Source organism: Hemiscyllium ocellatum, chromosome 46 (assembly GCF_020745735.1).
Source record: "Hemiscyllium ocellatum isolate sHemOce1 chromosome 46, sHemOce1.pat.X.cur, whole genome shotgun sequence".
Classification (NCBI taxonomy): Eukaryota; Metazoa; Chordata; class Chondrichthyes; order Orectolobiformes; family Hemiscylliidae; genus Hemiscyllium; species Hemiscyllium ocellatum.
In genome coordinates this window covers 6,086,408-6,111,651 of record NC_083446.1, presented here as the reverse complement: position 1 = coordinate 6,111,651, position 25,244 = coordinate 6,086,408, and the positions used below count along the sequence as shown (strand labels likewise).

At 45.1% G+C, this 25,244-nt stretch overlaps 1 protein-coding gene across 7 annotated transcripts in view; it reads right to left on the bottom strand.

Annotated features, from left to right (window-relative positions):
- Positions 1–5,685: 5,685 nt before the first annotated feature.
- Positions 5,686–25,244, bottom strand: part of zmp:0000001168 (signal-induced proliferation-associated 1-like protein 2) — a 93,358-nt gene continuing 73,799 nt past the window's right edge. For 3 of the 7 annotated variants that reach the window (XM_060855814.1, XM_060855816.1, XM_060855815.1), the window contains exons 10-17: positions 23,956–24,159; positions 22,080–22,200; positions 17,209–17,386; positions 16,760–16,855; positions 16,195–16,261; positions 12,688–12,798; positions 8,872–8,987; positions 5,686–5,848 (exon numbers count right to left, since the gene is read on the bottom strand). In XM_060855814.1, the coding sequence (XP_060711797.1) occupies positions 5,781–5,848; positions 8,872–8,987; positions 12,688–12,798; positions 16,195–16,261; positions 16,760–16,855; positions 17,209–17,386; positions 22,080–22,200; positions 23,956–24,159 (961 nt within the window). In that variant the 3' untranslated portion in view covers positions 5,686–5,780. Of the gene's footprint in view, positions 5,849–8,871; positions 8,988–11,268; positions 12,391–12,687; positions 12,799–16,194; positions 16,262–16,759; positions 16,856–17,208; positions 17,387–22,079; positions 22,201–23,955; positions 24,160–25,244 lie in introns of those variants that run through there. The other 4 variants (XM_060855817.1, XM_060855820.1, XM_060855821.1 and 1 more) reach the window with 4 other exon arrangements.

Here is a 25,244-nt window from a genome sequence, read left to right as displayed (position 1 = left end):
CCAACAATGAGGCGCTCCCTCCGTACTGACCTTCCAACAGTGAGGCACTCCCTCCGTACTGACCTTCCAACAGTGAGGCACTTCCTCCGTAATGACATTCCAAAGGTGAGGAACTCTCTCCGTACTGACCTTCCAACAGTGAGGTACTGCCTCTGTAATGACCTTCCAACAAGGAGGCATTCTTCCGTACTGACCTTCTGACAGTGAGGCACTCCCTCCGTACTTACCTTCCAACAGTGAAGCACACTCTCCATACTGAGCTTCCAACAGTGAGGCTCTCCCTCCATACAGCCTGCCAACAGTGAGGCACTCCCTCTGGACTGACCTTCCAAACGTGAGGCACTCTCTCCGTACTAACTTCCCACAATGAGGCACTCCCACCATACTGACCTTCCAACAGTGAGACACACCCTCTGTACTGACCTTCCAACAGTGAGGAACTCCTCAGTACGGACCTTCCAACAGTGAGGCACTCCCTCCGTACTGACCTTCCAACAGTGAGGCACTCCCTCAGGACTGACCCTCCGACAATGAGGCACTCCCTCCGTACTGACCTTCCAATAGTGAGGAACTCCCTCCATATTGACATTCCAAAGGTGAGTCATTCCCTCCAAACTGACCTTCCATCAGTGAGGAACTCCCTCAATACAAACCTTCCAACAGTGAGGCACACCCTCCGTACTGACTTTCCAATAGTGAGGCACTCCCTCCGTACTGATCTTCCGACAGTGAGGCACTCCCTCCATAATGACCTTCTCACAATGAGGCACACCTTCCGTACTGGCCTTCCAACAGTGAGGCACAGCTTCCGTACTGACCTTCCAACAGTGAGGCACTCCCTCTGTAATGACCTTCTAACAGGGAGGCATTCCTCCATACTGACCTACCAACAGAGAGACATTCCCTCCCTACTGACCTTCCAGCAGTGAGACACACCCTCTGTAGTGATCTTCCAACAGTGAGGAACTCCTCAGTACGGACCTTCCAACAGTGAAGAACTCCCTCAGGACTGACATTTCAACAGTGAGGCACTCCCTCCGTACTGATCTTCCGACAATGAGGCACTCCCTCCGTACTGACCTTCCAACAGTGAGGAACTCCCTCAGTACAGACCTTCCAACAGTGAGGTACTCCCTCCATACGGCCTGCCACCAGTGAGGCACTCCCTCTGTACTGACCTTCCAAACGTGAGGCACTCCCTCTGTACTGACCTTCCCACAATGAGGCACTCCCACCATACTGACCTTCCAACAGTGAGGCACTCCCTCAGGACTGACCTTCCGACAATGAGGCACTCCCTCCGTACTGACCTTCCAATAGTGAGGAACTCCCTCCATATTGACATTCCAAAGGTGAGTCACTCCCTCCAAACTGACCTTCCATCAGTGAGGAACTCCCTCAGTGCAAACCTTCCAACAGTGAGGCACACCCTCCGTACTGACTTTCCAACAGTGAGGCTCTCCCAACATATTGACTTTCCAATAGTGAGGCACTCCCTCCGTACTGATCTTCCGACAGTGAGGCACTCCCTCCATAATGACCTTCTCACAATGAGACACACCTTCCGTACTGGCCTTTCAACAGTGAGGCAATTCCTCCCTACTGACCTTCCAACAGTGAGGCACTCCCTCCGTACTGACCTTCCGACAGTGAGGCACTCCCTCCGTACTGACCTTCCGACAGTGAGGCACTGCCTCCCTACTGACCTTCCGACAGTGAGGCACTCCCTCCATACTGACCATCTGACAGTGAGGCACTCCCTCCTTAGTTAGCTTCCAACAGTGTAGCACAATCTCCGTACTGACCTTCCAACAGTGAGGCACTCCCTCAGTACTGACCTTGCATCAGTGAGGCACTCCCTCAGCACTGACCTTCCAACAGTGAGGCACTCCCTCCGTACTGACCTCCCCACAGTGAGGCACTCCCTCCGTACTGACCTCCCCACAGTGAGGCACTCCCTCCGTACTGACCTCCCCACAGTGAGGCACTCCCTCCGTACTGACCTCCCCACAGTGGGGCACTCCCTCCGTACTGACCTCTCCACAGTGGGGCACTCCCTCCGTACTGACCTCTCCACAGTGGGGCACTCCCCCCGTACTGACCTCCCCACAGTGAGGCATTCTCTCCGTACTGACATTCCAACAATGAGGAACTCCCTCCATACTGAGCTGCCGACAGTGAGGCACTCCCTCTGTACTGACCTTCCAAACGTGAGGCACTCCCTCTGTACTGACCTTCCCACAATGAGGCACTCCCACCATACTGACCTTCCAACAGTGAGGCACTCCCTCAGGACTGACCTTCCGACAATGAGGCACTCCCTCCGTACTGACCTTCCAATAGTGAGGAACTCCCTCCATATTGACATTCCAAAGGTGAGTCACTCCCTCCAAACTGACCTTCCATCAGTGAGGAACTCCCTCAGTGCAAACCTTCCAACAGTGAGGCACACCCTCCGTACTGACTTTCCAACAGTGAGGCTCTCCCAACATATTGACTTTCCAATAGTGAGGCACTCCCTCCGTACTGATCTTCCGACAGTGAGGCACTCCCTCCATAATGACCTTCTCACAATGAGACACACCTTCCGTACTGGCCTTTCAACAGTGAGGCAATTCCTCCCTACTGACCTTCCAACAGTGAGGCACTCCCTCCGTACTGACCTTCCGACAGTGAGGCACTCCCTCCGTACTGACCTTCCGACAGTGAGGCACTGCCTCCCTACTGACCTTCCGACAGTGAGGCACTCCCTCCATACTGACCATCTGACAGTGAGGCACTCCCTCCTTAGTTAGCTTCCAACAGTGTAGCACAATCTCCGTACTGACCTTCCAACAGTGAGGCACTCCCTCAGTACTGACCTTGCATCAGTGAGGCACTCCCTCAGCACTGACCTTCCAACAGTGAGGCACTCCCTCCGTACTGACCTCCCCACAGTGAGGCACTCCCTCCGTACTGACCTCCCCACAGTGAGGCACTCCCTCCGTACTGACCTCCCCACAGTGAGGCACTCCCTCCGTACTGACCTCCCCACAGTGGGGCACTCCCTCCGTACTGACCTCTCCACAGTGGGGCACTCCCTCCGTACTGACCTCTCCACAGTGGGGCACTCCCCCCGTACTGACCTCCCCACAGTGAGGCATTCTCTCCGTACTGACATTCCAACAATGAGGAACTCCCTCCATACTGAGCTGCCGACAGTGAGGCACTCCCTCTGTACTGACATTCCAAAGATGAGGTACTCCCATTGTACAGACCTTCCAAGAGTGAGGCACTCCCTCCGTACTGACCTTCCAACAATGAGGCACTCCCTCCGTACTGACCTTCCAACAATGAGGCACTCCCTCAGTACTGACGTTCCCACAGTGAGGCACTCCTTCCGTGCTGACCTTCCCACAGTGAGGCACTCCCTCCGTACTGACATTCCAACAATGAGACACTACCTCCATACTGAGCTGCCGACAGTGAGGCACTCCCTCTGTACTCACATTCCAAAGGTGAGGTACTCCCGCTGTACAGACCTTCCAACAGTGAGGCACTCCCTCCATACTGACCTTCTGACAATGAGGCACTCACTCCGTACTGACCTTCCGACAATGAGGCACTCCCTCCGTACTGACATTTGGAAGGTGAGGCACTCCCTCCGTACTGACATTTCAACAGTGAGGCACTCATTCAGTACTGACCTTCCAACAATGAGGCACACCCTCCGTACTGACCTTCCGACAGTGAGGCACTCCCTCTGTACTCTCATTCCAACAGTGAGGGATTCTCCGTACTGACCTTCCAATAGTGAGGCATTCTCTCCGTACTGACCTTCGAACAATGAGGCACTCACTCATTACTGACCTTCCAACAGTGAGGCACTCCCTCTGTACTGACATTCCAAAGGTGAGGCACTCCCTCTGTACTGACCTGCCGACAGTGAGGCACTCCCTCTGTATTGTCCTACCGACAGTGAGGCACTCCATCCATACTGACCACCCAACACTGAGGCACTCCCTCCATCCTGACCTTCCAAATGTGAGGCTCTCCCTCTACTGACATTCCAAAGGTGAGGCACTCCCTCAGTACTGACCTTCTGACAGTGAGGCACTCCCTCAGTACTGACCTTCCAGTAGTGAGGCACTCCCTCAGTACTGACCTTCCAGTAGTGAGGCACTCCCTCAGTACTGACCTTCCAACAGTGAGGCACTCCCTCAGTACTGAACTTCTAACAAAGAGGGACTCCCTCCATACTGACCTTCCCACAGTGAGGCACTCCCTCCGTATTGTCCTTCCCACAGTGAGGCTCTCCCTCCGTACTGATCTTCCAACAGTGAGGCACTCCCTCCATACTGACATTTGAAAGGTGAGGCACTCCCTCAGTACTGACCTTCTAACAAAGAGGGACTCCCTCCATACTGACCTTCCAACAATGAGGCACTCCCTCCGTACTGACCTTCCCACAGTGAGGCACTCCCTCTGTACTCTCATTCCAACAGTGAGGGATTCTCTGTACTGATCTTCCAATAGTGAGGCACTCCCTCCGTACTGACCTTCCAACAGTGAGGCACTCCCTCCGTACTGACCTTCCAACAGTGAGGCACTCCCTCCGTACTGACATTCGAAAGGTGAGGCACTCCCTCTGTACTGACCTTCCAACAGTGAGTGACTCCCTCAGTACTGACCTTTCAAAAGTGAGGCACTCCCTCTACTGACATTCCAAAGGTGAGGCGCTCCCTCCATAATGGCCTTTAAACATTGAGGCACTCCCTCCGTACTGACCTTCCAACAGTGAGGCACTCCCTCCGTACTGACCCACCAACAATGAGGCACTCTCTTTGTACTGACCTTCCAACAATGAGGCACTCTCTTTGTACTGACCTTCCAACAATGAGGCACTCCCTCCGTACTGACCTTCCAACAATGAGGCACTCCCTCCGTACTGACATTCCAAAGATGAGGCACTCCCTCCGTACTGACATTCCTAAGGTGAGGCGCTCCCTCCATACTGACTTTCCAACAATGAGGCACTCACTCCGTACTGACATTCCAACAGTTCTGATCTTCCATGAGTTGGGCACACACTCAGTACTGCACTGGAAGTATTGGACTGGGTTTTTTGCTTAGTTCTCGGGACTACATGACCACCTGACTGAGAGGTGGCTTGGAATCATATCTTAATGGCAAAGAATGACAAATCCTTGACAAACCAAGAGGTAGAAGGTTGTCAGAGCTGGTCAGGAATCCAGTGTAATCAGGTCTCCCTCGCTCCTCTTGAGAGATTGAGCGGACTTGAGTGGTCAAATGTCCTACTCCTGCAGCCAATTCATTTGCTAGTCATATGTTTAATTTCTTGATTAGTAAGGGAATCAAAGGGCATGGGGAGAAGGCAGAAGAATAGGGTTGAGAAACATATTGGCAATGATTGAGTGGCAGAGCAGCCTGGTCTAATTCTGCTCCTTTATTATGTGGTCTTATGGTTTATGCCTGATATGCACCTCCAAACTCACTCCCACCCCAAGATTAATCCTGGTAGCTTCAAACTCACAATGATGCCCAAGGTTTATTGTTGCATCTCCAAACTCACCACCACTTCCAGATTAATCCTTTCTTCCCAGCTGGGATGCATCCAGTGGGTGAAAAGTTACCAGCAATCATTGTGTTCAAGAGACTGAATGAAACTGAGGTGTAGTGCAGCGAGTGAATAGTGTGTTTATTGCACAGTAATTGGTATAGAGAATGTCCAATCAGTTAATGAGGCCACAGTTACTCCTCAATGGTGAGACAGATCACAGTTAATCTCTGCAGTCAGAGAGATCAGGGTTAATTGTCACGATGGTGAATCCCCCTCCTGGATTGTCATCTGCAAAGTAAAGAGAAATGACAAGATCAAACAGGAACTAACAGATACATAATGGCACATTATCCCCCCTCATGCACAATCCCTGACCCTCTCAAAGTTCCTCCCCCACCAGTGATATTATCCCATCATTAGTTTCTCCCTAGAAGCCTAGCACATCCCACCCATATTCAGAACCTTTGTCTACTAATAAATAGAATAATTTAATCTTAAGAGAAGTGTGAAACTTCTGATGTGTTATTCTAACACGGGGTGCATCACAGCTCAATTGCAATCCACATGCATGTACTTTTTCAGCATGGAAGGAGATGGAGGATGCAGACTCGTAATCAGCAAGGTCCATCCTGACAGAGTTTGTTCCCTCCATGGCTCAGGAGGCATTGCCATCAGTTTCCTCTCAGCAGGATGAAGCTGCCTGCCCTAATCTTACCATGTGCAGCTTTTCACATGACAATCACCAGAGAAAGACATAGACATGTCCCCAGAAGATCAGAAATTTGAGTTCACATGGCATTGAGAATCCATACTCTACCATCCCATCAAAAGCAAAATGGGGTGACAGGTGGTCTTTCAGCCTCTGTTACAATACAATCCATGCTGATCCATACCTTGACTCCATTCCCTGCTTCGGTTCTGTAACCATTAATACTTTAACCAAAATAAAATCTATCTTTCTCAGTTATGAAATTTTTATATGAGTGCTACACACAACATCGTTTTGAGAAAACAGATTTCCACCATCTTTTGATTGACTAAGTGCTTCCTGACATCAATCCTGAACAGACTAACTCTAATTTTAAACTACACCATCTTACTTGAGGCAATTGTTTCTCTTGTTTGACCCTTCAAAATCTTTTCGTCATTTAAAACACTCAAATCTTCTATGTTCAAAGAATTGGAAGCCAATTCTATAATAGCCTCATCATTTTACTCATTTGACTAAATTATGAGGGGTATAAATGGATTTAATGGTAGTGTTTTTTTCCCTGGGATGGGAGATTTCAAGACTAGGGGGCACATTTTTAAAGTGAGAGGAGAGAGGCTGAAAAAAGACATGAGAGGCTTTTTTTCCCCCACAGAGGGTGGTTTGCACGAGGAATGAACTTCCTGAGTAAGTGGTGGATGGGGAAATTACAATGTTTAAGAGGCATTTGGATAAGTACATCAATAGGAAAGATTTGGAGGGATATGAGCCAGGAGGAGGCAGGTGGGACTAGTTTAGGTTAGTTTAGGATTATGTTTAGCATGGATTGGTTGAACCGAAGGGTCTGTCACGGTGCTGTATGATTCTATGACTGAGTTTTCATTCTGATGAACTTGTGTTGTGCCACTTCCAAGATGTGTTGCTCAAATGTGGTCAAAGCTTTAAGCTGCAATATAAATACTCCATCCTTTGTATCCCAGTCCTTTTGAGATGAATCAGTAAAAAAATCCAATTAGGACAATTTCTGCCTCATCAGTCTACTCCAATCTTCAAGACAATGGAAATTGTCAGCACCAGTGTTATCAAGCAGCACTTATACTTGCTCACTAACACTTAACTTGGGTTCCAACAGGGCCACTCAGTCCTTATTTTGGTCCAAATATGGGCAGAAAAGTTGAAGTCAAGAGGTGAAGTGAGAGTGACTGCCTTTGACATCAAGGCATTATTTTACTCAGTGTAGATTGTTACCAATTAAAGAGCTCAAGCAGAACTGAAATCAATGAGAATTAGAGGGGAACTCTCCACTAGTTGAAGTCATGCCTCGTTTGGTTTTCTGAGCTCAATCACATCAGTCCAAGGACATCGCTGTACAGTTCCTCAGGGTGGTGTCCTAGACCCAAACATTGACAGCAGCTTCACTAATGTCTTTCCCTCTATCACAAGGTCATAACTGGGCATTTTTGTTAATGTTTGCACAGTATTCAGCACCATTTGAGACTCCTCTGACAATGGAGCAAGAGCAGGACAATATCCAGGCTTAGGCTGACGATTGGCAAGTAACAATTGCACCAAATGCCAAGCGATGACCATTTCCAACAAGAAAGCATTACCACTGCTGAATTGCTTTTTTAAAATCTCTCCACCCAAGACTCCCAGCCTCATTCCTGATGCAGGGCTTTTGCCCGAAACGTCAATTTTCCTGCTGCTTGGATGCTGCCTGGCCTGCTGTGCTTTTCTAGCACCACACTCTCGATCTAATCTCCAGCATCTGCAGTCCTCACTTTCACCATTGCTGAATCCCTGACTGTCAATATCCTGGAGATTGCTATTGACTAGAAGCTGAACTGGACCCAACAAGTAAAACTGTGGCTATAAGACCAGGTGAGTGACTGGGGATTCTGTGGCAAATAATTTGACTCCTAACTCCCTGAAGCCTATCTGCCATCTATAAGGCATAAGTTAGTTTTGTGATGGAACATTCTCTACTTTACTGGATGGGTGCATCTCCAACAAACTCGAAGAGCTTGATACAACGCAGGACATGGCAGCTTGCTTTGTTGCCATCCCATCCACAATCTTAAATATTCACTCGATCCTTTGTTGACGTACAGTGATAGCAGTGTGTACTACCTCAAGGAAGCACAACATTAATTCACCAATTCTACTTTAAATGCACCTTTCAAACCGGAGGGCTTTGCCATCTAAATGGACAAGGACAGCTTATGCCTGGGAACGCCATCCTTGCAAGTTCCACTCTAGGCAGCATACCATCCTGACTTGGAACTATATCGCTGTTCCTTCACTATAACTGGGTCAAAATCCTGCAAACTTCCCCCTAACTGCATTGTAGATGTCCCTATATGCCAAGTACTGCGGTGCTTTTCTGCCACATTCTCCAGGGAAATTATGGGTGATGAATGTTGGGCCTCAGCAGTGACACTCACATCATGTTAAAGAATGAGTGTAAAGATTTCATTAGCCTTTTTAATTATATTTGTGTTTTTCCAATAGCTGTATTACTAATTCAAAGTTGCCACAAACGAAGCTCTGTTGTAGAGTGGGGGAGAAAGTTAAACAGAATATAACAGCCGATATTCAGGACCTTGAATCGAATCCATCCAAGATTTGGAATGTTGATGTCCCCTTTCAGATGTCAAGGATGTTGAGTTTGGAGGCTGCATATTCATAAAAGTGGAAAAATATATTGGCTTGCCCCTCCTATTGATAGAGAGCAGAACAAAAAATGACTTGAGGCTTAAAACACAAGGATAGATTGAGATAGTCAAATATCTTCTGGAATATTGGGAACCTGGCCTTGTGAACCTTTGACACAAATAGATGAAGGGCAACTGCCCAGATGTGAACAATAATGCACAGGAATAGCTGTGGAAGGAGATTAAATGGTCAGTAAAGTCAGTGAGAGTAGAGAGGATTTGATAATGGGAGAAAATTCAATGGATTGTAGGATCTATGGTAAGGAAGAATATACATGACATAGAAAGACAATGCAACAGAGAGTGATCATACAAAGTTACGTTTTAGCAAGTATAGTCTGAACTTCAGTTCCTATCCAAAGAGGCTTGAGATGTTCCTGACGGCTGAAGAGGCCTAGTATTTTCCAGAGAGCTAGAGGACTTTGCTGTTGGTTGAAAGATCTGGAATTTTCTGATTGCTGATGAAACCTGGGATGATCTTGACAACAGTAGAGATTTAGGATTTTCGAGATGGCAGGAGAGATCTGTGCTTTTCATCATTGCTGATGAGACCTGGGATTTTCTTGATATCAGTCGTGGCCTAGAATTTTCCTGATGGCTGAAGAGATTTAAGATTTTCAAGATGGCTGAAGAGGTTCTAGGATTTTCCCAAAAACAGAAGCAAACTAGGATTTTCCTGACAATTACTGCAGATACAAGTTATCAAGGGATAACACAGCTTCTGTGAAATGATGTCTGATCTCAATTCTTAGTGTGTGCAAAACCTCCTCCAGTATTTCAAATCTCCATGTTTAGATTAGATAAGATTCCCTACAGCGTGGAAACAGGCCTTTCGGCCCTCTAAAGAGCAACCCACCCACACCCATTTCCCTCTAACTAATCACCTAACACTATGGACAATTTAGCATGGCCAGTTTACCTGACCTGCACATCTTCGAACTGTGGGAGGAAAGAGCTGAAAATGTGTTGCTGGAAAAGCGCAGCAGGTCAGGCAGCATCCAAGGAACAGGAGATTTGACGTTTCGGGCATAAGCCCTTCTTCAGGATGCCTCTGATCTCCAGCATCTTCAGTCCTCATTTTCTCCACTGTGGGAGGAAACCAGAGCACCTGGAGGAAACCCATGCAGACACAGGGAGAATGTGCAAACTCCACTCAGACAGTCACCCGAGGCTGGAATCAAACCTGGGACCCTGGTGCTGTGAGGCAGTTGTGCTAACCACTCAGCCACCGTGCCGCCCGTATAAAACTTTCCGGTCTCTTATATAAATCCAATCTTAACCATTCCACAATTGTCTGTGCTTTCAACTGTCTTGAACCTAAGCTCTGAAATTCAAATGTTTAAAAATCTCTACTTTTCTTCGTACCTTTAAAACTCCAGTTAAAATCTGCTCCTTTAACCAAGCTTTTGAGAATATCAATTTGTGCCCGCAAATATCTGCAAAGTGTCTTATTACAATTGAATGAGATTAAAGGAACCATACACACAAGTTATTTTTGTTGACTGGAATTTCATTTCAATGTACTGTATTTTTTAAAAGCACTTTAACTTCCTTTCTCTTTTAATGTTTCCTCATTTATTCCATTTCTGTGAAACAGGACTGATAACATGGGCGACAAGGTCTTCTTTTTGGACCCTGTCAATGCTGTTCTGTCCTCACTTCACTGAGAAGATTTCCTCAGATGGGGAGAAGTATCTAAGCAGCGTAAAACTTTCCCTGAGAGTATTTGATGTGGACAGTGTAGATGGACCTGTTGGATCTTCCTTTGGAATTTTTGATGGGGAACAGTACAGACGGAGCTTTACTCTGTATGTAACCCTGCGCTGTACCCATCCGAAGAGTATTTTATGGGGACAATATAGAGGAAGCTTTACTCTGTATCTAACTTCATGCTGTATCTGGGAGTACTTGATCAGGACGGTGTAGACAAAGCTTTGCTCTCAAACTCTATGCTATACCTGACTTGGGTGTATTTGAGGAGGACAATGTAACAGAAACTTTACTCTGTATCTGACCTGATGCTGTACCTGCCGTGGGAATATATGATGACAACAGCATATAGGGAGCTTTGTATTCTGTATCTAACCCTGAGCTGTACCTGTCCTGGGAGTGTGTGATGGGTACACAGCTTTACTCTGTATCTAACCCTGTGCTGTCCCCCTGTCCTGAGAGTTTTTGATGGTGACAGTGTAGAGACAGTCTTACTGTAGCTAAACTTCATTTGGGTACATTTGTCAGGACCAAAGTAGGACAATCCTTTCACTGATGCACACAAAAAAACAGAAGACATTAAAAAGATTATCATTTATTTAAAGATTTTTTCTGTTTGGCTTTGGAATGTATTACATAAGCTATGGGAAAACTCAGCGTAATTTTCCACATTAATTTGATATGACGTGATGCAGCACAAGTGCTAAGGAAAACCCAGGTCCTTTTCGAAGGGTCTACCCAGGCTGATCACCTTGTGAATGGTGACACTTGCTGTCTTTCATCTCCTGGCCACTGGAGGGCTGAGAGGCTGGAAGGCATGGATTCATCGACAAGGTCAAACCAGCATCTCTGCATCCCTTCTGCCATATTGAATTGCACACTTTCTTCACACTGCCAAACAGTAGATGGTGCACATGCTAACCACACATTGATTCCATGTGCTATCACACCAACCCCACCACAACCCAACCCACAGCATGCAGCAAAGTCCAGGTGAGGGTGTAGGTGAAATTGACACCATTGGCCTCTGTGAGCTTTAACATTTACAAGCCCCATGTTCTCTGGTTGGACTCCATAAAGCTTAAAAAAAAGTCATATTTTGTAATTATTAAGGGAAACGTCAGTTAAAAAAGCTGCCAAGGTCACGCTGACAGGGTGAGGTGGAAATGGGGGAGACAGATGGGAGGAGGCTCATGAAGAGCATAGACCAGCTAGACCAAACGGTCAACTCCTGTTCCCATACAGTGATGGCGAAAATGTTCCCAAAGTTAGCAGAGCACCAAAGGAGGCAAAAAGTGTACTCCCTGAAATATGTATGTACACAACGTGCTGTCAGTGTTATGATGCTAGAAGCACTAAACCACAGTAGAAAGAATAACACAACACAAAAAAAAGGAACTCTGACAGAGCAGCAGCCCAGTGCCGAAAGATTCCAGAGAAAAACGAGTCAGTGCCAGATACAACTTGCTGGCCTTTCTCGCCACTGAGAGGCAGGTCCCACCCAGGTACAGAGAACCAGCGAATTCTCACTCCCTCCTACTTAATGCACACTATGAAGGCTTTGGGGCAGTACGGCACAGTAATTCAGTTACTTTTAAGAGGTGGCACACCGTGGTCTGTGACTCCAGATGAAGACGCTGGTTGTTCTGCCGCAGCTGCTCCACCTCAGTCTCCAGCAAAGCCTTGTCCTCTTGCTCCTGATGTTCAAAAACAAAAATAAATCCACTGTTGTATTTCAAAAAACTTTGTCAGGTTTTCATTCCATAGTCTGCTGTAGGTACAATACAGGGCAAGATACGGAATGAAATTCCCACTACTCTGTTCCCATCAAACACTTCTAGAGTAGGTAAATTACAGGGTTAGATACATCTGATTTCTAACCCTAACCCTTTTGCACTAGTTTTAGGGGCTTGCATGATGTACGTGAGGGGCTTTCTCCCCTCAGTTCCCCGTGAGCCTGTTTCCTCCTCCCTGATTTCACACAGATCACTGACCTCACAGCACGGCCCATTTGATCCTGCTGCCTCACCTTGATCAACTTCTCACGCAGTTGCTTGACAATAGCTTCCAAATGAACCACTTTCTCATTGAGGCCTGAGGATTGACTGAGGAAAAACAAGAAAATTAAATAAATAAGTTGATTAAAAGATGAGCTGCTAAAGGAAATCATGGAGGCTGCTACAATTACAACATTTAAAAGGCACCTGGATGGATACATGAATAGAGAGATATGGGTCAAATGCTGGCAGGTGGGACTAGATGAATTTAGGATATCTAGTCAGCATGGATAAGTTAGACCGAAGAGTCTGTTTCCATGCTGTACAGCTCTATTACTCTAAATCCCAATTCAGACCATATCACAGAAATTCAATTGTCTGCTCACTTCTGAAAGTTTTCTCTTTAAGCTCGGCTTTGGGCACTGAATTTTACTGAGGTATGGCTTTGGCTGTGCACTGATTGGTGAGTGCAGGAAGTGAGGGCCAGCAGGCAAACAAACCTTGAAGCTGTCGTGATACGGTCCATGTCTTCCTTCCTTCAACACTCAGATATTGCCGACAAGGTGGGGAGAAGGGAATGAGCAACAAGTTGATAGTTAGTTCCAAGGGCTAGAATCCAGACTTCTCCATTCTGATTTCACCACTATTTAACCCATGGAAGCTTAGTGTAGTCTTAGTCATGTCTGAGTCCTGCTAACTCAGCATATCCTGACACTAAACTAGGCAAGAATGTGAGCTATGAGGAGGTTGCGAAGAGATTTTAAGGTGATTTAAACAGGTCATGAGTGAGCATATACATAGCAGATGGAATATACTGTGGAAAACATGTGAAGCTATCCACTTTGGCAGTTAAAACAAAAATGTAGAGTATTTCTTAAATGGTGAGAGATTTGGGAAAAGACCTGGGTATTCCCACGTATAAATCACTGAAATTGCTAGTGGAGCAAACAATTTGGACAGCAAATATATGCTGATCTTAATGACCAGATGATTTGAGCTCATGAGTAAATTAGTCTTGCTGCAATGAGACCACAGTTGGAATATCGTGTACATTTTTGGTTCCCTTACCTATGACTGGATATCGTTACCAGATGGAATGCAATGAAGACTCACTTGATTTCTGGGAGGATTTATGAGGAGAAATTGAAGAGAGTGGCCTTACTATTGTGTAGAGTTTAGAAGAATGAGAGGAGATCTCATTGAAGCATACAAGGGCTTGATAGGTCAGATGCAGAAAGAATGTTTCTTCTGTCTGGCTAAGAGATCTAGAATCAGGGGACACAGTCTCAAATCAAAGAACAGACCATTTAGGACTGAGATTCAGAAGAAATTATTCACTCAGAGTGGGCTGAATCTTTGGAATTTGCTTCCTCAGAGGGCAGTGAGGCCTCAGTCAATGAGTATATTCAAATCATAGATCAATAGATACTAAATTTATCAATGGATAGAACATAGAACATTACAGCGCAGTACAGGCCCTTCGGCCCTCTATGTTGCGCCGACCTGTCATACCAATCTGAAGCCCATCTAACCTACACTACTCCATGCTTGTCCAATGACGACTTAAATGTACTTAAAGTTGGCAAATCTACTAACGTTGCAGGCAAAGTATTCCATACCCTTACTACTCTCTGACTAAAGAAACTACCTCTGACATCTGTCCGATATCAATCACCCCTCAATTTAAAGCTATGCCCCCTCGCCGTCACCATACTTGGAAAAAGGCTCTCCCTGTCCACCCGATCTAACCCTCTGATTATCTTATATGTCTCTATTAAGTCACCTCTCAACCTTCTTCTCTCCAACGAAAACAGCCTCAAGTTATCCAGCCTTTCTTCGTAAGACAGTACCAGGCAACATCCTAGTAAATCTCCTCTGCACCCTTTCCAAAGCCTCCACATCCTTCTTATAATGCAGTGACCAGAACTGTACACAATACCCCAAGTGCGGCCGCACCAGAGTTTTGTACAGCTGCAGCTTAACCTCATGGTTCCGGAATTTGATCCCTCTATTAATTAAAGCTAACACACCGTATGCCTTCCTAACAACCCTGTCAAACTTGGTGGCAACTTTCAAGAATATGGAGATACTGTGGGAAAATGGTATTGAGGCAAAAGATCAATCATGATTTGGTCGAATGATGAAACAAACCAAGAGACCAAATTACTTACTCTTATTTCTTATGTTCCAGTGTTCTGGCCCAGCGAGAAACTTTCTGACCCTTTCCCATATCTCCCTTGTTTGGATGAGGGATGTAAGAAAGTGGTGTTACCCGGTTTGGGGGGAGCTGGATGAGGTCATTGGAAACTACAAAACTCAGTCCTCCCTCCCTTCAACTTGCAATCATTAACTCTCAGGAGCCTACAGATGGCACCATCATGCTGTTGAACAGCACTGGCCGGCCTCAACACTGTCACTGACAGACAGCTTGAGGTACTACAGCCCTGCTCACCACCCATCCTCTCCCTGACCTGGCAATGTCTGAGAGTTTGACCTTTTAGTGGCTGGTGAAAAGAAATTGCAGCATTTTTTATTTGCCTTATCACATCACTCTGGATGTCTCAAATGCCACTGTGGTATTTTTTTTGGAGTGCACTTGCTGCTGTAAACACAGGAAATGCAGGATTGCCAATTTGTGTAGAGCAAGCTCCCAAAAATAACAATGTGATAACGACCCACATCATCTGCTTTCAGTGATGCTGAATGATCAATAAGTATTGACCCAGGATGCTGAAGAGAATGCCTGTGTTTTGCTTTTCAAAGCAGTGTTTACCTGAAAGGACAGATTGGAACTACTCAGGTTTAAGATCTCAACCAAAAAATGGCATATCTTACTGTGCTCGCTCCCTCAGTACTGGTGCAAGCACTGCGATCAATGCCTGGGACCCTATCATCAAACACTTATCTATCTTATACATCACCTCCCTACGTTCCTCCTCCCAGGCCTCCAGAGACTACTGTTGAAATGTGCACCACTAACTGAGTCAATCTGTATCCAAACTTCATTGAGTATATTTAAGACAGAGATAGATAGGTTATTGATTGTAAAAGGTATCAAGGGTTACTGGGAGAAAGTGGGAGAATGGGGTTGAGAAACTTATCAGCCATAATTAAATGGCAGACAGACTTGATGGGTGGAATGTAAAAAATGAGGTCTGCAGATGCTGGAGATCACAGCTGCAAATGTGTTGCTGGTCACACAGCAGGCCAGGCAGCATCTCAGGAATAGAGAATTCGACGTTTCGAGCATAAGCCCTAATATTCCTGATGAAGGGCTTATGCTCGAAACGTCGAATTCTCTATTCCTGAGATGCTGCCTGGCCTGCTGTGCTTTGACCAGCAACACATTTGCAGCAGTTGATGGGTGGAATGGCCTAATTTCTGCTCCTAAGTTTTATGGTCTTATAGTCAAATCGATGAGTTCTGAGTCCTTAAAAACTCTGGCACACTAGCAGAATTCTTAGACCATCTAACGTAACCCCTCTGGAGTCAAGATCAACCTACCTTGGTCTGCCCGTTTCCATTAAATCAACCTTGTCATCTGCTCTGGATGGCTCCACTGTGCTCTCATCTGACAAAAGAAAAAGATTAATTGGAGCAAGTGACACCTGCAAGAGGTTGTGATGCCACTATTCAAGTGTTGGGCACAGGGCTAACTACAGAAAGTAAATAATCATGCCCAGTGATGAGCAATGCCCCTCTCCAGTGGTTGGGCAAAGGGGCAAGTACTGTGATGTTATCGGACCATTTTGCCTGTTGTTAGTTTGCAATTTTTTTAACGGGGGCACTGGCCCAAGGTCACAGGGAAGGGTCAACACGCTGTGGGCAAAGGGGAAAGGTCAGCTGTTCTGGGCCATATTGATGGGGTCAATAGTCCTGGGCAACAGGCGAGAGGTCAGTGGCCTTGGAAGGGGGAAGTGTTACTCAACCCGCTTGCCAGAACCAGTGACTTATACCAATCCAGTCGCCTTGTGATATACTTCAAACAAGTAGTTCACTCTCCCATCTAAGAACAAAACCAAATGAAAACACTTCATGGACCAAGTGTTCCATTCAGCAACCTACTCACCTTCCAAGGAAAGAGACTGTACCAGGCTATCACAGTATGAAGCTATGTCTGCCAGTGACTGCCACTCAGTGTTGGAGTTATCAGAGGTCACAGTATCTAAAAGAGAAAGATGAAATAACGTAACTCTCACAGAATGAGATGTCTTCCCAGTGTTATCCTGAATCATTCCTTACCCTTCCTCCTCCATCATGACACTTTGTGTGGGGCTAGCTATTGGATGTACCTTATCTAATTGCCCCTTATGTGTGTTTAGACTGTGAATACCAGTAGACTACTCAACTGTTGGGAACCTTACACCAAGCCAAACCCAGCAGCAAGCAAGAGTAGAAACACAGCTCAGAGTCTTTATCCCTGGGGGAAGGATGAGCTAAAAATAAAATTTCCCATGATGACTGTGGAACCCAAGCATTTTCCAATTATCCCTCCTCACCCCAATGAGGTTACTTTACCATCTAATTTGAGGCCAGGTGGCAAGTTTTGGTTGGAACCAGCAGGTGAATCGCTCAATATGGATTCTGTCCGAAGGGCCTGTTGGGGGTTCTGAAGGTCAGGATCAGAGCCGCTGGAACAACTGGAGAAAATCTCTGCAGAGTTGGTCCCAGAGAGAGTGTGTTGGAGAATAGCAGCCTAGATTGGAATCAGAAACAGCTATTAGTTGCATGACCATGGGGGCTTCTGGTAGCATTACTGAAATTGTTCTTGGACTTGTAATAATGTTATACTTACATTCATACACTACCTTAACACGTTGTCATACATAGCACATTACTTTAGAATGGTATGTAGCCAAATGCATCAGTCATTTTGCATGATAGGACTGATGGGCAGTTAATCTGTCTTTTTTGTGGAAGTAGCTGAGAGAAGAATATTGGTTCCAGGACATTAGGAGAACCACCAAACACCCCTTCCCACCCCACAACTCTTCTTCCAGCATTGGGCTTGGGATTGTTGACATCTGCCCATATAGATAGATGGTGGAGTGGGGTGGGGCAAAGGAAGCAGGGTTTGTTTTCGTGTCTTGCCTGTAAGGTGGCACTTCTCCAACAAGTGCAGTGTTCCTTCAGTGATACTCTCCCTGAGGAGTGTCAGTCTGGCTACAGGCTCAAGTCATGGAGCAGAAATTGGACCCATCATTTTCTGGGTGAGTGAGAGAAGAGTGAGACCTAGAGCATGTTGTGGACACAAGGAGAAACAGAGTGAAGAGGTTGGGCCTAAAAGGGTCAGTTTGTGTGAGAAAAAGTGATCAAATCTAAAATAGGATTTCTGTATCAGGGGAGGATATGGATACAGACAATATGGGATCCAGTGATGGTTTCTGAAAGGGATTAAGGGGGAGGGCAAGAAGGTGGGAAGGTGAAGTTAAACATATACACATACACAATATCATTTCACCCCAATAGTACATTTTAATTTAAAAACAGACATTTGCTATCCAAAACATATGGCGCTGTTCCAGAATTACACAGCATGTACAGCACAGTCACAGGCCTTTCAGCCCACATTTCTGCTCCAAAGAAGTCTCCTTCACCCTTCAGTTTATCAATATTCCTTCCTCAAGTATTTATCCAGTTTCCCCTTAAATTTTTCCATGTGCTCTTTACCGAAACCTTTCCACGCAAATTCTACATGCTCACCATTCACTGAAGTTTCTCCCGAATCTCCTATTGCATTTGTTTGATGACAACCCATTTTTTGGGCCCTTGTTTCCCTCATCCTCTCCCCCACCTCAAGTAGGAAGACCTTCTCCACATCTAGCAATCTCCTAAAGTCTCCCCTCGGCCTTCTCTTTCCTCTGGGGGAACAAAACTCCAGCCTATTCAAACTATTCTGGTGGTTATAACCTCTCAGTTCTAGCATCATTATCGCAAATCCTGTTTGCATCTTCTCCAGTGCCGCATGTTCATTTTGTCACATGAAAACTAGAACTGTGCACAGTACTCAAACACATGCTGTGTTCATGGATAGTACTAGTACATTGTTGTCAGATATTCTGTGATTTGAGATTCTTGGGTCTTTAAGCGAAAAGGCTGCATTTCATCCATGAAGGAATATGGAAATAAATTTGTCAAAGATATTACCAGAGACAGAAGGTTTTTTTTTTCCTTATTGATTCCTGGAAAATAAGCAGATAATATTTCCCTTGCTGGTGGAAAATGAAAAGTAATACTGCAGTTAGATAAAGTCATCCCTACCCGCACTATAAAAGGACAACACTTTACCCTTCATCTTTCTTGAGTGTGACTTTTACAGTAAAAGTAAAAAACATGCTTAAAATTTTAATTTGGTCTTTTCTTACATGCATCTTTCATCTCTTAACAAATGAGCATATCAATGCAATTTTTTTCCTGATAAAATACTTAAGGAGGACAATTGTTCTGAGCATCCCTCCAAAAGTGAAGGATGGTGCAATCCCCTCCAGACGTTTTCATCCTTTCGCATGAACAGTTTTTGAGTCCTCAGCAGAAACACAAAGGAAAAGAGCTGCCTGTTTGAGATACTCAGGGTGTAATCTATAACACGAGCAATCCACTTTGAAATTGGACATAATTTCAAATTCTGATTGTTGTACATATAACAGGTTGTAAACAGATCCTATCATTTTATCCTTGAAACAGACAACCACAACAGCCTGCTTTTATACAATGTCTGTAACATAGTAAAACGTGCAAAAGCTCTTCACAGCAACATAAATCGGACAAAAAGTTTGACACCAAGCTCCATAAGGACAAGTAGCCAAAAGCTTGCTTTAAAGCTGCTTCTTAAAAGAAGAGAGTCAAACAGCTTGCCGAGGGAATTCCAGAATGTGAAGGTCAGGCAGCTGAAGGCACAGCCACCAATGGTATAGCACAAAGAAGCAAGGAGGAGGATGCACAAAAGGCTGGAATTGAAGAACTGCCAGGGTCTTAGAGGGCTGGAGGAGTTTACAGAGTTATTGAGGGGGTGAGAACACCAGGGAAAAGATTCAAAATAGAGGAGGATGAGGAGTTAAAATAGATGTTACCGGAGCTTGGTTCAGGTTTCATGAAAAATACAATCTTCCGTTCTGGTCTCCTGACATCATATTGAGGTTTTGAAGAAGGTTAAGAAAAGGGTGACTGGGTTGATTCCTCATTCAAAACACCTTACTCGCCAGGATCAGTTTGTTTCAGTTAGGTCTGATAACATTAGAGCAACTTGACTCAGTTTGTTTAAAGTTGTATAAAATAACAAAGGTCAAGGATTGTGTCCACAAAACAAATGATCTCAATTCGAGGGCTTTCATTTGAAGTAAGTTGCCCAAACTGTAGGAAATTCAAAACTAGCTTTCAAAAAGGAATTGGATAGAAATTTGAGAGAAAAGGGCCAAGGAGAAGGATCAGGGGGATGGGAGATGGTAGAACTAATCGTAACAGCTCTTTTAGAGTGCCAGCATCGGGATGATGGCCTACATCTCCATTGTATTATTCAGTGATTCTCTGAGACATGTTGGAATGTATTCATAAGTTTAATAAGGGTAAAGGTAACATTAAGCAGTTCCTATTGCATACGAGAACAGTCAGCCCACTGAATAAGTTTCTGCCATGTGCAGTGAATGCTGATTCACCTCCCACTTTAACAGGGATCTAGTAAAAATGTCACTTCCTGGATCAGTTCATTCAGTCTGAGGCAGGGTAGTGGGGGATTAGAGACGAATTGTGCAAATTTCCCACCACCCAGCCAATAGTCACAACGGCCTGGTTGTTTACCTCGACTGGGAGTTCAAATTTATTTATACCGGGATTGTACAAAGTACTGAGAGAACCCTTCAAGAATTCCACCATTAAATGTCTTTTAACATTTGTTTTACCAGGCCACAGTCAGCTTTACTGCCATCTGTGGCCCAAGTAAAGGCAGCATGTTTTTGGAATACAGTGCAGCACAAGCACAATGGGCCAAAGTGAGATGAGGAGGAATTTCTTCAGCTGGAGAGTGGTTAATCTGTGGAAAGCATTGTTGCAGGAGGCTGTGGTGGTCAAGTCGTTGAGTATAATTAAGACAACAATAGATCGGATTTTGATTACTAAGGGGATCGGTGGAGAGATGGCAGGAGAATGGGATTGTGATATTTATCAACTGTGGACGAATGGCAGAGCTAACTTGATGGGCTGAATGGCCAAATTCTGCTCTGATATTTTATGCTGTACAGTCCTGATTTTATATCAAGGTTACAGCTCCATCAAATTCAGGGTGGATCCTCAGATTGTACATTTTGTCCCAGTCATGAGCCTGAGTGCCTTGTTTTTTCACAGTCTATTAAATAAATTATGGCCAGGTTGCTCGGTAGAACCTTAAATTGGAGCTTGGGGGAACATTTTTACTTTGCATTCTTGATTGAAAATACACCACTAAAACCTGAAATCCATGTCCCTGTATATCGTAGACTGGATAAACCTTACCCACCCACTTCACCAAATAATATGGGATGCCTGACTCATTTTCCAACTTCTGATGAAAAGCCAAACAAAATAAAACACACTATTAAAGCAATGGGTACAGCTAAAACTAATATTCAGATTTATTTACAGGCTGAGTAATATACAGAAGTAGTGAAACACAGCAAGATACTGAGTACAATACTTAAAACCATTAAAAACTGGAATAAATCTATAAAGAGGATAAAGAGCCTCATCAGAACATACTTCTTACAGATTGACAAATAATGCAACTTGCACATGAAAGAGTTTCTTGTCGACCTTCACGAAGCAAAGTTGTACATGTATGAGGCAAATTTTCAGTGCACCCACAGAGTTCAAATCCTCAGTCAGTACCAAAAACATGAGCAACCTGCACCGAGATCAGTACCATAGGATTTCTTTCATGTTGATAACATGGGTGTATGTACCAGACCAGAAGAGGCTTGATATTAATGTCTAGATGCTACAGTATGGTCTTCTTCCAAGCAATCCCCTTTGTAGATCAGCAATCATAGAAATTAAATTCGACTATTCCACAGTCTGCCAATCCTCACAGGTTAATACTCTGAATATCCTTTTGTTTTTTGGGGGGTTTTTGTTAAGTCATTGAAGCCATAACTTCGCCTGATTGGCAGGAGCTGCAGTTACTGTATAAATGACCTAATTTCCTTCAAAAGAACCAATCAGTTCATTAGCTCAGATTCATTCATTGATATGAGGGGAGAGGGTGGTGGTGGTGGGGGAGGGGGGGTGGGGGCATGGAAGACAACACATCAACTTCCAACTTAACTCTAGCTACTTTGAGCAGCGTCGGAAATCAAAGATCGAAAATCCCCACACACGTCACAGGGCAAGAATTCTGCTTTCAGCTCAGCTGCGTTACTGACCTGGGTGTCACCTGGATCTGGCTGCAGGTTTCCAGAAGGCAGCAGATGCTGAGAGTTTGCAGCCAAGATGAGATCAGGAGGTGATGTCTTTAGCGAACTGAAGTCAGTGTCCTCCTTGGTCCTGAAACAGAGAAACTCCAGCTGTCAAACAGTGGTTCATAAAAGTCCATGCTAAAATTGTCATCAGCAAGCCTTCCTATAATGCAAGGCTTGTTATACACCAATCACTACCTCAGCTGATCTTCTGCTTAGGGGTGGCACGGTGGCACAGTGGTTGGCACTGCTGCCTCACAGCGCCTGTAGACCCGGGTTCAATTCCCGACTCAGGCGACTGACTGTGTGGAGTTTGCACGTTCTCCCCGTGTCTGCGTGGGTTTCCTCCGGGTGCTCCGGTTTCCTCCCACAGTCACAAAGATGTGCGGGTCAGGTGAATTGGCCATGCTAAATTGCCCATAGTGTTAGGTAGGGGGTAAATGTAGGGGTATGGGTGGGTTGCGCTTCGGCGGGTCGGTGTGGACTTGTTGGGCCGAAGGGCCTGTTTCCACACTAAGTCTAATCTAATCTAATCTAAAACAACTTAGCCACAGCTCATCCAAAACTCTTGTTGCCTATACTCTAACTCACACCAAGTCCTGTTCACTTCTCTGTACTTACTGACTTAGATTCTCTCCTGTTGTCGTTTTAAAATTCTTATCTTTGTTTTTATGTGTCTCCAGGATCTGCTTTTCCTCTAACCTCTTCCAGCCCCTACAATGATGATTTTTAAATTCTAATGTCTTATCGATCCTCCGTTTTAATCTCTTTATCATGAACATGCCCCTTAACTGTTTGGCCCCAAACTCTGGAATTCCTTCCATGCAGCTCCCTGCTTTTCCCTTCTGTTTCAAAACAAAACCTCCCTTGAACCTACCTGAGCTTTTGACCACCTGCCCTAATCTAGCCCTTATTTGGTTTTGTATTATTCACCTATTCACAGGAACCAGTCAGCCCCTGCTTTCTATTCAGTAAATCAGTGAGCCCATGGCTGGTCTGTATCTTATGTCTAGGAGAAAGTGAGGACAGCAGATGCTGAAGATCAGAGTCAAAACGTGTGGTGCTGGAAAAGCACAACAGGTCAGGTAGCATCCGAGGAGAATCAACGTTTTGGGCATAAGCTCTTCATCATTACTGTAGTGTAGCAAAGCTCTCTTAATCCTAGATTTAAACTCAGCTGGTATCTACGGCCTTTAGTACAAAGGCATTTTTCCTACCTTTTCTTCACAATGGCCTGGCTTGATCCAGTTATTACATGACACTCCTTTGTCATAGAATTCACTCACCACCACCACCAAGCCATCAATTACTGTCAAAACCCTACATTCAAATCATGCCAGAATACTTTATATTCTAATGGAAAACAAATCTCATTATGTCATCTCTCCTTATCTAATCCTTGAAATCACACACCACTGGGCTATAGGCCAACAGGTTAATTTGAAACCACAAGCTTTCATAGCGCTGCTCTTCATCAGGTGAAGGGGCAGCACTCCCAAAGCTTATTATTTCAAATAAATCTGTTGGACTATAACCTGGTGTTGTGTGACTTTTGACCTTGTCTACCCCAGTCCATCACTGGCACTGCCACATCTTGAAAAGTCTTGGCAACATACTGGTGATCTACGCTGCACTCCTTCCAAGAACAGTATATCCTTTCTAACTATGCTGTGGTCGAACTAGGGCATTGTATGGTGACAGTAAAACATCCACCGCTTTTCATTTGAGCCCACGAGTTAGAAAGGCAAATATCATTAGCCTTTTCTCGATTATTTTTGTGTATGCTTCTTGGGACCTCTGCTGTGCTTTGCTTTCAAAATTCAATTCACTCACTCATAATTACCTCTGGCTTTGGACAGACGTCTTCTCCAGAGAGCAGCTACGCATTGTCAGGCACTGGTCCCCTTCTGAACTGATATTGCGGGTTTCTTGGAGTGAGGACGTCCTTAGGAATCGCAAGCAAGGAGACCCCAGGCCTGAGTCTGTCACTCTGTCACCCTTTCGCTCGGTCTCTTCGATTGACTTTCGGTACAGCTCAGAAAAACTCCTTCAGAGACAGAAAAAACTCAGATTGAGTCTATGCCTTTCACCTCCTCGAGGCATCTTAAAGCACCAAAGTGCAGTCACTACTGTGAGGTTGAGTAAAAGTGGCAGTCAATTTACACACAGCAAGATCTCACAAACAGAAATGTGATAGTGACCAGATCAATATTTTTTCTTAAAGTCACGTTGGTTGAGGAATAAATATTGGACTGCCCAAAACCAGGGAAACTGCCCCTGCTCTTCTTCCAACATAGCACAGTGGCGTATTTATTTCCATCTGAAAGGGTGGATGGGGTCTCTGTTCTCATTCAAGGTACAGTATTCAATTCCCCGGAGTGGGCCTCTAGGCTGCAGTCTTTAGAGATGAAACAGTCACACATGCAGGCACATCCTTCCTGGATTACTGGACAGTATCCCGGAATCCTGTTTTGTTCTTCCCTTTCTACCCCATCACCCTCGATGGTTATTGTAAAGGCCCTATCCTAGTTGACAATACATATCTCAACACAGGTCCGGCATGCCAATTCCCTCAAATAAATGAAAAAAAAACTGAAAAAAATGCAGATGCTGTTAGTCAGAAACAAAACTAGAAACTGCTGGAAAAGCTGAGCAGGTCTGGCAGCATCTGTGGAGAGAAATCAAAATTAACGTTCCAGTTCTGAGGAAGGGCTACTTGACCCGAATCGTTAACTCTGATTTCTCTCCACAGACTGCTAGACCTGCTGAGCTTTTCCAGCAATTTGTAGCTTTGTCCTTCAAATAAGTAAATCAGGGCCTTATTTGCGAGGGGAGCAGGTTCATCATTAATGACAGCCCTTCCTCCTAAAGTTTCCATTAATCAGAAAATTGCATTTTGCATTCATGCAGCTGTGAAGTTAAGCTAAGCAGTTTCTCCATTAACAACTCATGCTTCTCATCCGAGCTCCACTTACACCCCGAGCTCCCACCCCAACTATCTCCTACTATCGCTTAACAGCTCCTTCTCTTTCCATTGGCTCCTCATTTTGCTTCCCATTTTTAACTCTGGTTCACTGTTAGCGGTTCCCACACCATATTCTGCTCTTCATTAAGCATCTCCTAGCCCACTGT